We start from the raw sequence: 15,272 nt of genomic DNA on the forward strand, positions 1-15,272 counted from the left end.
GTGGGACTGACGTGAAGAGAACAGAAAAAAAGCCACTCAAGGGAGAAATAGCGGCTGGGCTAGTGGAAAAGGTGAGTTGTAGGTTTGGAAACACCATGCTGCCAATGTGAGGGTGATGTAAAAACATCTGAAGGAGCCACCAGGACTGGCATGGTAATCCAGCCTTAGCACATTCTCTCACAGTTATTCATGGAGCAGACATCAGTGCAAACAACGACATTTTGTCCTTTTGAGAGACAGAAATTTTCCTCCAGCCTTCACACATGCATGGAGATGAATTGCCAATGTAATGGAGAGTGGAGAGGGAAGGAATTTGAATGAGCCAAACCCTGTGTATAGTCATCAGTACTTCCTAAATTAGAGAACAGGATATTGCTGGCAAGTGTCTGGATTGCAAATAAGTCTAAGGGTGTGCTGGCCTGTGACCTATGGAAAGATTAGTCATGGGATGTGGCTGTGTCCCCCAGATCAAAGACCTCTGGAGGAGATTTCTATCTCCTGGCAAAACCATTCATATCAGCCTTCCTTGCAGTAATGTACAGGGGAAGGTATGAGATGGCGTGGGTGCTTTCTGGCCAGAGATGAAGCATCACATATAAACTGACCAGGAAATCCTTAAGATTGGGATAGGGATAAAAAATGACCCTTAGGGAGTTCTGCTGGGGTTTGCATTTTTTGAGTATCAGAAGGTTTGGGGTTTTTTTTCTTTATCCATCTAAATCCAGGATCTGATACAACCTAAACTCAAGTCTGAGAAACAGCGGTTGGGCACCTCACATCTATATTTAGGTTTCTAAAGCCTAAACAAGTGGGAAATGCCCATATAAATAGATGTTATGAGTCTACATGTGATCTTAAGATAGCACTTATTTAAGTAGAGTTTGTTTCACATTGTCAGGACATCTTATTTTAAATTATATAGTTCTTTGATCCAAAGTGCTGGGTGAGAGTACCTAAAACAAACAAATCCACCCTGCAGGAAAACAAATTACTACATTTGCAAGAAAAAGACGAGAGAGAAAAGAGTATTAGAAAGAGCATTAATGAACAGGAAGGTTTTTGAGATGGAATTTAAAACAACAGAGAAGAGCTTTCCCAAAGCGTTGGAGATAGATAGAAGAGGAAACATCCAGAATTTGGAAATTATTGGAAAAGACCAAATTGAGGAGAGTAGGCTGGATGATAGATAAAGAAGATTAATACAAACTAAAGGAATAAGAGAGAAAATAAGATTATCTGTATCAGTGATACCACATGAATAGGAAGCTGCATTGCCGAACTGTGTTAGTGCGGTAGCACCCGTGAACAGAAAGCCAGTGAAGAAAAAGAAAAAGCAAATAGCCAAGCACAGCACCAATTCTGCAGGATTCAAGATTTTGAATAAAAAAAAATTTGGGAGAACAGTATAGGTAGCATAGGAGAAATGAAAGCCAGAGACCCCATGGCTTTGTAGCGAGTCCCCAGCTCTGTGTGCAGGGCTGCAACCCGGCAAGGGGACACAGAGGGACATGGAGGATGCTGAAGCTCCCATGGCAGCAGCTGAAACAACGTATGAATTTGCCACTGGAAACGACAGCAAGGGAAATTGGGGGAGGAGGGGGGTGTGAGGAAGACCTTCATTTAGGGCTGGATTTGTTTTGGGGTACAGTTGCATTGCCAAGTTGGAAAGATGTGTTTTGTTGTGAGGTTAGGTTTTTTGGAAGTTTTTTTGGTAAAAAAAAACATAACAAGAGTTTATCAAAGCTGATTATAATAATCCCAACCTGGTCATGAACTCTTTAAAACTTGATGGTTGTGAAGCCTTTTAGCCATTTGGCAAGTTTGGAGGGGAGTGTTGTGATTTCACTGTGGAGGAGGCCCAGAGCCTCACTTCATTTTTACAGTGAGAGCTTAGGCTGAGGAAACAAACTTTGTGAACCTCCCAGGCGGCAGGAGGACGGGCCCTGCCAAAAGCAGCCCTTGCCATTTAAAACACCAGTGGTGTTCATCCGTTGCTTAGTTGCCAATACCTGAATTCTCAGTCCCATGTTTCTGCTCCATCATTTGCCAAATCAATAGCACAGGACAGCCTTACCATTCAGGTTTGAAAATGTAAATAGGTATTGTTTGTTTGTTTGTTTGTTTGCCATGTGAGATGTTTTTTGGCACAAGGGAGACCTAGAAAGTGATGTTTGCTCTCTGTTCAGCAGCTGCAGGAGGGAGAGTGCAGGCGCCTCCCAAGTGTTATGGCAGGCTGCCTCGGAAAGGCATGGAGAAGCCATTTCTAGTTTGTCATCTAGTGTTTTCTTTACACCCATCCACCCCCGAGCCCCTGTGAGGCACCCAGCAAGGGGGCGAATGATAGGGATCACAGAGAAAGACTCAAAGAAAAAGCCCTCAAGTTGTCTTCTCCCAATTTCCCTTTGTGTTGCTGCTGTCCCACACTGGATACAGAGGGCAGGTTAATGACGAGAAGCTATGGAAGCACTGGAATTTGTAAAGTATTTGAGGTCACACCAGGCCTGAATCAGAGATATGTGCTCAGAGATGCTGGTTTAAGCTAAGATGGGCTTGCTGGGTGAGAAGGGCCTGAGCAGGCTTGGAGAGCTGAAGTGCTCTGGGCAGGAAAAGCCGAATGTGCTACCTCTTGTCTCAAAAGCAGGTGCCATGCTAGGCTCTTCCTAAGCACAGTGTGGGCATTTGAGTGTGGGTCACATCTGGGCAAGCAGCCAGGAGCCTGGATGGACCTCTCCTAATCCAGAGCCTGCCTTTCACGCCCCATGCAGACACGGTCCTGCATACCTACATACCCAGCAGCAGCAACTTGCAAGCAGGAGCGGATGAACTGCATGGCGTTGTGGAAGCTGACCACTTGAATGAATGAGAGACAAGGACGTCAAGTGAGGGCAGTATAAAGACTAGTGCAGCGATTTCTGAAAGGGGAGGACAAAATGCTGCATGGGACCTGCTTTATCCACAGGTCTCTCAGAATGTCCAAAACCTTTGTGTCACTGCAGAACCAAAATCTTTCCATACGTCAGCTTTATACATGATAAGAAGGCTTACTAAGAATTAAAAGCCTTTAAAACATTGCAGGCCAGTTCACAATCCCAGCAGTCCCTGTTTGTAGATAGGGACCAAATGTTGCATTGGGCAGATTTGCTCCTGAATGTGCCTGGCCTTCAAAACCTGGGATTGAAAGCTGGGGCTGCAAAAACTGAATGCTGAAAAAACATTTGCAGGCGTGCTAGCTAAGCTAACGATGACAAGCATGTGTTTCAAGATAAAAGCTGATCCCCAGCTGAGTTCTGAAAGAAAGGTGTCCTCACTGTATGGCAGTGCACATTCAGAGGCTTAGCAGGGATTTATTCCTTCCTCCTGTATGTCTGTACTCTTATCACCGACAGAAGGAACTTAATAGATTGGTTGGACAATTTTGCAATGTCATTCTAGCTTTTTATGATGACCATAAGTAATCATTAGTGCACCAGAAGTTTGTATTAGTTCTTGGAAATGAATGTTATAAAAATATAGGCATGCACGTCTGCACGTACTTTTCTTCACTATGGAACTGCATGGAACTGTATTATGATTAATTTTGCATAAACTTCCATTTGGACGTCTTCTTGTTGGTCATCTCTAACTTTGCAAAGCTTTTCCTTCTTCAGAGTGAAATTTTCCACATTTGGTCTTTTTCCAGTGTGGTTACTGTTTGTTATTTTAGAAGTTGGAGGAAAAATATTTGTTTTTTAGGAGAATGTGGCATGTGTGTTGGGAAGGGGTAGGGAGAAAAGAGCTGTCCTTAGTATAGTAAGTTTAGCTAAAAATTTGGCCTATGTAATGGAAAATAATCTTTGAGTAGAAGACTCCTATCTGTGAATATCTGGGTAAAAATTAACTTGAATGGACTAAGCTATGATCTGTTGTAAACTGAATTCCATGTGAGTGTGGTACAAGTGATGCAATTTTATCATTAATTCTTTGCAAACCCCATAGAATCCCAAAGGTGATTCTTTTCCTGGGCTTTGTTTGGCTTTGAATGTGTGTTAGGAAATGTGTTTCATACAGAAAACCTTTATTTTTTAAAATTTTCTCCCTGAAGATGCAGCGTCACGCAGCAGTGGAATTTCATAGTACATTTGTGCCTTCCTTTGGTTATACTTGTCTGGCAGCGCGAATGACCTGGGTGGTTTCCAACTGGGTGTTTGTACCTCCCTCAGAGCTAAGCACAGGTAATCATCTGTGCCTTTTCCAAAATCCAGATGAGGAAACTTCCTAGCTGGTAAAATTAATTATCTTTATGCGCTGCCTTGTGCTCTTGAGACCAGGCTGCTTGGTTCACCAAGGTTTGCCCAGCAGCGTTGCCAAGACCTTTTTGGTGAGCTCTGCTCAGCTCCTGCACTGCCGGGCACCGCCTGCCACCTCCAGCCCCGGGAGAGGGAGAGAGCACCAGGGAGGATGGGATCTTGCTCAGAAACGTCATGCGCCTGCCACCCTGTAGGTAGCCCTGCCCTGGCACCAGGGCAGCCTTCGCTGGGAGAACTTGCCAGTGTATGTTTTAAACCCAAGCACACAGTTTCCCTTCCATCTCCACCCCCAAATCAAATCCAATACTTGAATGAATGAAAGCATCCTGGGTCTTCTTCCATTTTTCTTTTTGTTGTTGACAAAACAAGGAAACAGAAAGGAATGTAATTTATTTTCCCCTTGTGTTTTATTCCTGTGCTGTCTCTGCCAGTATGCATCTTTTTTTTGGTCATCTTTCTCTGATTTTTCAGTGGCAAAAGGCAGAAAATGAAGTGATACGTAAATGGAGGAAAACATCAGCACTGTAATAGTTTGAATAAGCAAAAACCCCCACATTCATTAGTAAAAATATGGATCAGAACCATTTAAAATGTTAGCATTTGGAAAAGGGGGTGTCTGTTCCTCTTAATTTTTTTTTATCAGTTCTGTTCTCTGATACATATTTCTTATATTTTGCCTGGAATATTTGCCTTTATATTTTGCCTGGAATTTCTCAGAAACTCTTGGCCTAAAACACAGGTGTCCGAAGAGCACATCTCTGATACACTGCTCTGGATTATGTAAATCTGCTCCATGTCCCATAAAGGACTGTCTTAATTTTTCACCCTCTGGGGTAACTTAGAAAAAACAAAGGGAAAAAAATGTATTTCAGGGTCCTGGAAAAATCTGACCCAGTGAACTGCTGAATTTTACTCCTTTTTCATCTGTTCCTTCTGCCGCTGCTACCTTGCCTTGCATCTTTGAGCTCACAGAGCTCCACTGAATCTGAAACTAAAAGCCCTTATTAGAGGAGATTTTTTTTAAAGTTCTTGCCACTCCTCTGGGGACCTAAGTAATGGCAGCTTGAAGCAGCGGAGAATGTGTAATTAGGGCAAACAGCGGTGCCTCGCATGATGGGGAGAAACAGGAGGAGAGGAGGGGAAGCACGCAACAGCTCGGCGTGCGCAGGCTGTTACTAGGAGACCCCGGCACGAAATGCATGAGATGCAGGGTGCTAATGGGCCAGCCCGCCGCCTGGGTACCAGCCCGACCTGCTGCACAGCTGCTTCTGCCCTCCCGTTGCCAAGCAACCCCATCCTTATTTTTTTTTCTTTTCTTTTTTTTAAAATTTTCCTTATCTTCCCCCCTCACTTATTCTGGAGGCTTAATTGGGTAGTTTTGCTGCTGGTGTTGCTGCCGGGTGCGCGCCTGGGCCTTGCCGCTCTGCTGCTGTCCCCAGGGCCTGGGGTTGCGGGAGGATGTGCTGGCAATTAATGGGGCAGGAGCGTGGGTTGCGCGCCCGGGCTGGCGCCAGTGTCCGTCCCCCGGCCCTGCTCCCCGCCAGCCGGGAGCTTCCTTCAGAGAGAGGCTGCGGAGAAGGGGCTTGAAAGGGGAGTGGTGTTTCGAAGGCTTTATCACTCTCGATGGGAGTTTTGCATAGAGCCGAGGAGATAAAGCGCAGCGTTCCTCCCTACCTTCGGTGCTCGGTGTTCATTAAATGCGTCCTCTTGAGTAGAAAATGGAAAATTTCTGTTTCTTTGAATGTTGCTACATGCTTTGCTTTTCTCTGCTTTCCAGCTAGGCAAATGGGCTTTGTGGACGTGTGTTAGGTGCTTGTGGGTGTGTAAGACATAATGCTGCAAAAATCCATTTCTTTTCGTGTGCCGAAGACTGCTGCTGGCTCAGTAGGCAAGCTTTGGCAAGGCCCTTGGGGACTAATCCGGAGCTTTGAAGTTTGTAGAAAGACTGATTGGACATCGGGTCTGGTTCTTAACCTCTTTTCCCCCATCTCCAATATAGACATGATCAGAGCCATCTCTCTATAAGGGCACTGCTGACCTTTTTGGATGAAAGGAGCTATACATCGTTCATGGAAATGTACTGCTTTTACACTTGATCATCCTTGCCTGCCTAAAAATAGGTACAACCTTCTCACATTGTGTATTTCACAATCCTGTCACATTCCTCTTCTGCCCCATACTGTCTCCTGCCAGCTTTTCTCTTGTGCTTTGTCACCCTTTCAAAGGCTTTTCCATCCTTCCAGCAGGTGGCAAAACTGTGAATAAAATGCCTTTTTCTTTTTTTCCTTTCTTCTCTTTTTGGGTAGAAAGCATCGGTGAGCCACTTAAGCACTGACCACTGCCCTCTCCCCCCCTTGCATTCCTTTGTAATAATAAAAATAATAATTAGGCTTTCTATTGTCCAACAAAAACCAATTAGGAGTATATTGAGGAATGAAAGGCTCAGAAAGGTATCTGAAATTGATTTTTGTAATTAGTTTTACTGGTTGATGGGTTGAACGCACGTACGCTTAGATGTTAGCATTGATCTCCAGAGGATGTGTGTATTAAATAGCCTGCTCTTCCTTTCTGCTAAAGAAATGAACTTACTGATCTTAAAAAGAGGGTGATGTTGTGTGCTGACTGCAGCCACTTGCTAGCTTTCCTGTAACCTCACCAGCAGAGCAGCTGCCTGAGCCATGTGATGGAAACTTGCTGAATCTAGTGTGAAAGTGGGGATATTTAACAAGTAGCAGGTCTTGGGCTACTCCTCTCCTGTGTCGCATATTTGACAAAGTGTGCGCGTGTAATGAGGGAGGACAGGCATGGGTGTTAAGGAGACCTGTCTGGTTAGATCTCATTTTTCCAGGAGTCCTTAAAATGGAATGTCCTGCAGCATGCTTCTATCAAACATCACATAGCTCTTTCCGTAGGAAGCGAGGAGTGACCGGTAACATTTTCTGTTGTGCCGCGTGCTGTGTGCTGATGTTCAGCTAATTAGAAGAATTATGGCTGGGCTTCATTGGTATGCCATGTATGTAGCTTGTAAAGCTCTCAGGGACCCTTGGAGATGAAGAGTGCTACATAAATATAAAATATTGTTAATGTGATGTTCCACATTAGGCGTCCCATTGTGCTGTGGCAGACTTTCGTAATAAACTGCAAAGCAAATACAAATGCCTGCCTGACGTTTCTCTGCAAGGCGATCTGGGGGGGCTGTCTCTCACCGAAAACCGCATCAGCTTCTGGTGTTTCTGAGCGACTTGTGTCTGCGCTGACGACATCCCCATGGGCACTGGCCTCTGAAGGATGCCTTGGGTCATCCTGCAGTGACACCGTTGCTTGCTCAACAGCAAGTCACCAGCTTGGGAACAGCAGGTCCCAAAAGAATTTCTCAGAAAGGGTGGCAAAGGAAAGTTATTAAAACACTCTTAAAAAGCCAGTGGCACTACTTGATTCTTCATACATCTCTTTGAACAGCTCAGGACCCCAGAGCTTCCTTATAGGAGAAATCCAGGCGAGAAATCTTGGTTTAATTCCTTTTTCAGTTGTGATTTGCAGTTTGTATGGTTCTCCAGGAACACCAGTCTTGGAGCAAGAGTAGCTAAAGCTGTCTTTCAATACGTATTTTTAGACATTGAGGCTTTTAGAACTTTTTTGTTTCAATTTGAATAGTTTTTAAATCACAGTTTTTAAAAAGGAAGGAAATGTTTTGTGTTTCTTTCATAAAACTTTTTTTGGGATCCTGAAACTATATATAAATCATTCACAGTGGATTAGAACACATGGTGATTTTTAAGGGGGTGTTTCTGTTGTTTCCTTAAAGACACTGTTGCATGCTAGTTTTGTGTAGTTATGTAACATGATACTAAGGAACTCTCAAAACTTAGTACAACAAATGTCTTATTTGAATGGCCTTCAAAATGTGCATACAGACAGGATTTGGGTTCTTCCCCCTCAGTTTCTTAAAGCATTTTTGGCTAAATCGGTCATTTTGTCAAAAGGAGTCCCATGGCTGTACCACATTTTAGCACTGAGAGATACCAGCAAGGATTTTGACTGTGATTTTCCTCTGAAGTTCATTGCAGGACTGGGGGCTTAAAGTATTTCATTGTTTTACTAAGTGTTCTGTGATCAAGGTATGTTTGTGGTGTGGTATTTAGGGTGGGATGCAGGGGAGGGGTAAGGAAGTGGATACGTATGGATAATCGTATCTTTGTTTACTTTTAATTCTGTAAAGATACAGGGTGACACTCAAGCCTTAATGGGCATTTTTCCAATTACTTTGATGGAGCCAGGATTTCACCCCACAGGGTTGTCAATGCTGTGATCTTCTTGTGCACATCCCAAAATCTGGAGGGTTTTCTTCTTAAGGTCCCTGCTCTTGAAATCCAGGGAATAGAGAGCAAACTCCTTTCTCTATTTCATAATAAATGTTTCTAGGCTGCAGGGCTGCAAAGAGGAGTTTAAAATCATGGCCCTAGGTTATCTACAAAGCAGAAGGCAAATGATCTCTAAATATTACTGTTTTCTTCTTTAAAATCTCATTATTTCTATGGGAGACTGGACTCATGACTTTTTAACCCTTGGGGTTAGCAATACATAATGCAGATATAAGATGTATAATATGCCCAGCCGTCCATTGTGTCCTGTAGTTTTGTGATCATGACAGTGTCCTCAGCTGATCTCGGTTATGTACCTCTGCGCCCTGGAACCTGATGTTTCTACTAATCTCTCTCTGTTGAAACAGCCACTGTGAGATGTCTGTAGCAAATGCTGCCTTACTCCTTGTACAACAGAAACATCCTCAGGACCTGGAGGGTGCCTGCGGGATGTAGGTGGCAAAGACAGGGGGTCTCTTGTTTTTGAGAAGAGACAACATCCCTACTGCTGTGTTTTGTGACGGAATATTTATTGTGAAGGCCTGTATAGGGTTTACAATCTAAGTATGCATTGGAGAGAAAACCTGATGGTCTCTGTTTTGTGCCTGGAGAGCAAAGATACAGCTGCCTGCAGCTGAGCCGCTTGCCTGGCCCCCTGTACCATCAAAGGAGAGAAATTCACCTCCGATTCCAATCTGACTGGGGTCTGATGTGTCACACTCCACACATGCCTTTGCATCTCTGTTATCTTGAAAAAGAGCCATAGGTGGCTATTTCAGATGATGGCTTTTGATATCTGAAGTTGCATCAGATGAAACTCACCAAGACTGCCCGAGGCTGGAAAATGGAGGGAGAAGTCTCAAGGATCAGCACAGAGTCTCCATCACAAAACCAGCCCAGCTCTATCAATCACGTGTGCTGGGAACCTGGTCTGTGTTTACCACAGTAGTATTGCTAGGATTGTGTGCTTGGTTCTTTTGTGTTTTCAAATGATAAATTTCTGGCTTTCAAGAGAAAGCTATACCAATCATTTGTTTGTTTTTATAACTAGGTGCCTAATATTTCGAGTCTTGCGTTTGTCTTAGTCACCAAAGGAATAGTGACCTGATTTCAGGGCTGCCAAAGCCTGATGGATTTTTGTTATGACTCATACATTCTAGCTTCACTATTGCATGTTTCACATAAATTTGCAAAGGTCTTTGTCCTCCAGTTGCCAGATTGGACCAGGCTGGATGAAATAAGGAGGGTGGAGGGCCAGATGGTACTGAAGTGAGCTTTGGAGGTACTTTTAGAAGAAGAGCTAGGTGGTGTGAGTGAAGCAGATAGCCTATTACCCAAGCATCCCAGTCTCAGGGTATGAAAATATGCTCCAGGAAGATAAAAAGATTAAAATGGGCTGTGGACCGCAGGACAGCACCACAGTGAAGAGAGGCTGCTTCACAGAAGTATGCAGTCATGATGGACTGAAAGCCTAAGGCATATCTGGAAGGCTAATAGCGTTTCTGTACCACTAGCTTTTCTGATGATAAGGTCCTTCTAGATCAGTAGGTTTCAGCACAGCGCTCTGTGCGCTTGCAGGCATGCGCAGGCTGCTTCTCAAGGATCCTCAGCAGGCAGCTAAGGATGTGTCTATGTGAGTGTTTTCTGGTGATGAAACGTACCCTTTTGAGGTGAGTCTTCTGGTTGTCCCCATTCACTGTGCTTTGGTTCAGCCTGGCCGGAGCACACATGGTTTTGGATGGCCTGTCCCAGGAGGTGCTCTGCAGGTGCACAGCTGGCACACTTCACCCACAGACGGGTTCAGGCCACAAGACCAGGCTGTGGCTAGCCAGAAGTAACACCCTCCAAATGCATGGGGTGTGGATGTTGGGTCCTGCGTACCCACTGTTCCACTCAGCAGCTTGCCTTTACGGCGCTGTACTGCTCTCTCATGCAGATGCTGCCCAAGGAAACTGGAGTGTGGTCAGTAAGCTTGAAATCACTAGGTAGCAGTCTCCACCTCCCAGGGAAAAAAAAATAGAAAAAGCTGAAAGCCACTCTTCTGGGTCGGTTCTAGAAGATTTTCCATAAGCAAATGGTACATTGTTTTAACACTAGTGCTCATCTCAGAAGACTGCATAATTTGCTGCTTGAGTGTGTGTCTGCGTTGCTGGCTGCCTGCCCTTCCCAGGTGCGTTTGTGGATGTGTGAAAGCTGTACCAGCCCCAGGGTGTGGAGCACGTTCTGAACAGAAACAGCTGAGTATTTAACAGCTGCATATCTGGGTATCGGCTTCCTTTCGGATGTGCATTGGCTCCTCTGTTGAGTGCATTTGTATAAATTTGGATCTATGGATTTGTTTAAGCACTGCACAGACCCTTGCGTTGAGTACAGGTGACTTAAAGAGTAGAGCCTCCTTCCTGGGAGTGGCTGGCAGGCACGAGTTTTAAGTGCAGTTATTCATTTTAAGGAATTAGAGCCTGAAAAAAGTCAGTGTGGCACAGCTCCATGATGTTCCTATTTTTAATTGGATTTTGAAGCTCATAATTAATTTGTTAAAAAGGAGGAGATCCTGGCCCTGTAGAAGTGAGTGGGAGTTTTGCCATTGCCTTCAGCAGAGGAGGATTTCACCATCTATCCTTTTATTCTCGCTAATCCTCTGCAACAAAAGAAGAGCAGCCTGGCACGTGGAAAGGATCCTTCCCATTTCTTCTCCCTGCCGTTGCCAGTAGTGAGCTAGGAGGACCCTCCCCCCTCCTCCCGTCCCATGCTTCCTACATATGTACACCTTGGCAAGATGCGCTTTCGTTTCATCTTCGAGTAAGGTGAAAGCAGCCATTAAAGAAGCAGTTTGTTCTTAATCTTCATGTGCAGTGATATGGAGGTCTCTCTCCTCCTGCCCTCTCATGTTTTTGCGTAGCGGCAGGAGGGTGGGAAATCTAACCCCTTTGAGGTCTCTGGGTCAAGGAGCCGTCTGACATGGCTTTAAAGGTCACCTTGCTCCTTTGCATTTGTCATGTGCCATGTGGAGCACTGTATGCCAGCCTGCTGTCTGGAGCACAAAGAGGTGCTGTCTGACATTTTGTGGAGCAGGGCTTGGGTTACAGAGGAAAAGCATCTGAAAACAAAACTCAGCTCAGGGCTGTGCAAGGCCAGACCAGGAACACTTGAGAGAGGAGCCCCTGCAGCAAGTAACAGAGATATGTGGCATCCCATGGGTTTACCAGTAATCATGCTTGGCATTTCTGTCTCTCATAACCTATATATAGCACTGTACATTTTCAAAGCTCTTGACAAATGTTAACAAGCCAAACTCGGTTTCAGTCCTAATAGCCCTTGTTTCACAGAAAGCCCAGGATGTTTTTACTTCGCCCTTCTGCTCCGTCGGCGACTGTAGCCTTCAGACTGGCTGTACCTGCCAGATTTGGCTGAGCAGTTGTCTTCTGCCTTTGCTTTGTAGCGTGTGTAGCAAACATATGCTGCAAGGAGGTTTGTCTGCCCTGCTGTCTCCACTCTAAGGTAGGCACTAGAGAGCGTCAGAGAACTGAGGAAGCTGAATTATCATTGAGGCTTGTTTACACAGCTTTTAAAAATAACGTGTGAACTGTTCAGACAAAGCCAGTGCACCATCATAGACATGACCAGGGCTGGAGAAATGCCTTTTCTCAGCGAAGTGGGGAGCAGATGCAGTATGCCAGGTAGCATGTCAAGGGCTGCAGGGGGGAGAGAACTGCAACTGCAGCTCTAGTGTCTGGGGCCAGCACTGGTGACAGTGTTTGAATTGCAGTTGAGTAACCAGCCCAGAAACAAGACACCAGCACTTGGCGCACTAACAAGAAATTTCTTGCCTTTTCTTTTTTTATTCCTGAAGAAATCCCATTAAAAAAAAAAAAAAAAGAACAAAAGGCAAGTCTGCAGAGATGACCAGGCAGGCACAGTCTAAGTGGGGTGGTGTTATTGTTGGCTTGGTCCATTGTCCTGTTGGGCATTTTCCCGTGGTGGACTGCGGCACACAGCAGAGACATCCAGACTGGCCTTTCTGCATTCAGGGACTGAGGGACAAATGGATATTTTGGCTAAGTCTTGCTGGCTGCTACCCCCTCTTCATTGCTTCACCCCAATGAATCCTTTAATTGAGCTACTGAGCCAAAGAAACTTCTCAGAGGCCAGTAAAATGGTTCAACTCCTGTTAACATCTCAGCCCTCTCTGCTGTTCTCTCTGGAGCAGATGACCATGGTGCAACAGAGCTGCCTGTGCAGTAAGTCTGCAGAAACTCACTCACCAGAGAACAGCTTTTTTTTTCATGTATTTTGATGCAATTCTCTTGCCCTCTTCACTTTTCTTGCTCTTTTGGCCTCTCCGATTTGTCACCTTGAAATACACAGGTCTCCCATAATCAGATCTCACTCCCTTACTTGCTGAATAGACATGCTAAATATAGAAATCTGCGTCTCTGCACTGAGAAATTTGTCTGCTGTGGCCAAGTGATGGTTTCACGTGACTGGCATAGAGAGGTCATACAGACTACACCTTCAGTTTGGTCAGTCGTGGGATTTTTAGAATCACTTTCACAGCAATTTTAAGAACAGATAAGTAAGTAATAATCCCTTCTCTGTTTATAATTCCCAGCTTAGAAGCTTGGTGGTGAAAGTGATTTTTTGTCTGCGTTTTATCTCAACTCCCTCCTCTTCTAATGCATCCATACGGTGCTGAATGCGTGGGGAACAGTGACATGGAGTTTATATAGGAGGAGATGTACCGGAGCATTCGTTCTGTGGGGAGATGATAAATTTGCATGCAATGAATACATGTGCAGTGCATAAGAAAAGGGGAGGCACGAGACCTTGGAATTCTCCATCAGAAGGTGATAATGACTCCACAGATGTTACAGCGTGGCAGACTTTGATCCGCAGAGACTGGTTTGCGTTAGAACATGGGTATCTGTGAACACAGCAGACTGGAATCTCTCCTGTCTTATCACTGCAACCGTTTCACTACCTTCAGTGGTATGGTTAGTATTTCGGGGCAGGATAACAGCTGATAAAGGTGTAGTGCAAAAAGCCTGAAGGACCAGCTGATTTAAAGAAGAAAATATTTCTCCTCTCACACTCACTGTCCTGACGCATAATTTCTTGAACCAAAGAACAGGTTTTGTTGTCAGAAGCAACTAAAGAAGGTGCAGTCCTAGGGGGCAGCAGGCATGAAAGCTTGAGGGGAATGGCAGCCAGGGTAAAGCATGCGATGCAGTGGTAGTGGTCACTCTGGAGTGGTGCACGCCTGCTATGTGGTCAGGTGTTAGTACAGTCACTCACAGGTACCACGGTAATTCAACTGGCAAGGGTAGAGTGAGCTGAAAAGCTGACTGAAAATCAGGCTCCAGCCACACAGCAGGACAGGCATCCGGGGACATTCTGAGGGCTTCTTTGAAGAATAATTGACTGGTTTTGTTAGAAACAGAAAATAAGGTTGTACAAGAATTTTAGCAGCGGTAAAATTTGGGCTGGATCCATCCTCAGTACAGTGCATCATAAGCCCTAAGTTGTTTCCGTCCTACACTGGCTATGAATTTTGAGGAGTGCTAACCTGCCTGAGTAGGACAGAGGTGAGGTGGGAGGACACAGGGCTTGCAAGTTGAGTGCTGAGTAATCCTGCTGCCATGCTGACTGTTCTCTCCTCCCCTCTGCAGGTGAGAAGCCTTACAAGTGCTCGTGGGAAGGGTGCGAGTGGCGTTTTGCACGGAGCGACGAGCTCACGAGGCATTACAGAAAGCACACGGGTGCAAAGCCCTTTAAATGCAACCATTGTGACAGGTAATGCAGCCTCCTAACACAGTGTTCAAGCAACATGTGGACTTTGTAAGTGGCATGGAGCAGCCAGCTCCCCAAGACAAGAGACCTGGCTCCCAGCAGAGGGGCTCCTTCTGGCCTCCTGTCCCACTGCCTTGATCCCCGAGCCACGGAGAGACCCTCCACTCTGCCCCTGTCCTCTCTGCCTCAGTGGCCCGGCGGGCTGGCAGAGGGGGAATACTTCCTAAGCAGCCTCAGCTATTTCCATCCCACAGCACAGAGAAAGATGTGGGACCAGGTGTAGGTCTGAGTGAAACCTGCCAGTGTCTGTTGTGGGCACAGGATTCGGTCCATAGGGCAGCTGTTCTTAATACTGTCAAAGCAGAGAAGTCCAGAGGGCCCTAGACCACTTCAGTGATGGACCTCTCAACAAAGCATCTCCACAGCTTTCCATCTCCTGGTTGTATGAGCCTCATGCCCTCACAAAGGCAGAGCTCCCTCTACCTGCTCTGCTTCAGGGGCTACCCCAAGCACCACCACTGGCTGCCTGTGTTTCGTCAGAGTGGTCAGCAGAAATACGTGGCCCCACAAATACATGGGTGTATGACTGGGGGGATGAGGAGCATGCGTGGCTATTGTGCCACAAATCTATAGGAAATGCCTAGGAGAAAAGCACTTAATTTCCGTACAATCATTGTCTTCTCTTACCACCGAGTCCAGGGCTCCATGCTTCCCCAGCTGAAACAGGGGAGAGTCAATGAAAGACAGCAAAGGGCTTCATTTTCAAAAGCACAGGAGTGATTTAGGCACACCTGACAATTCAAGTTCATGGGGTTGTTTTTTGTGATCTCTTCACATT

The 15,272-nt window shown here is 45.4% G+C and overlaps 1 protein-coding gene across 1 annotated transcript in view; it reads left to right on the forward strand.

Moving 5' to 3' along the window:
- KLF7 (Kruppel like factor 7) overlaps positions 1–15,272 on the forward strand; it is a 58,066-nt gene that overhangs the window by 34,745 nt on the left and 8,049 nt on the right. The window contains exon 3 of the mRNA XM_035893027.1: positions 14,314–14,437. Within this exon, the coding sequence (XP_035748920.1) occupies positions 14,314–14,437 (124 nt within the window). The remainder of the gene's footprint in view (positions 1–14,313; positions 14,438–15,272) is intronic.

This window comes from Egretta garzetta, unplaced genomic scaffold (genome assembly GCF_000687185.1).
Source record: "Egretta garzetta isolate BGI_Z169 unplaced genomic scaffold, ASM68718v1 scaffold474, whole genome shotgun sequence".
Lineage (NCBI taxonomy): Eukaryota > Metazoa > Chordata > Aves > Pelecaniformes > Ardeidae > Egretta > Egretta garzetta.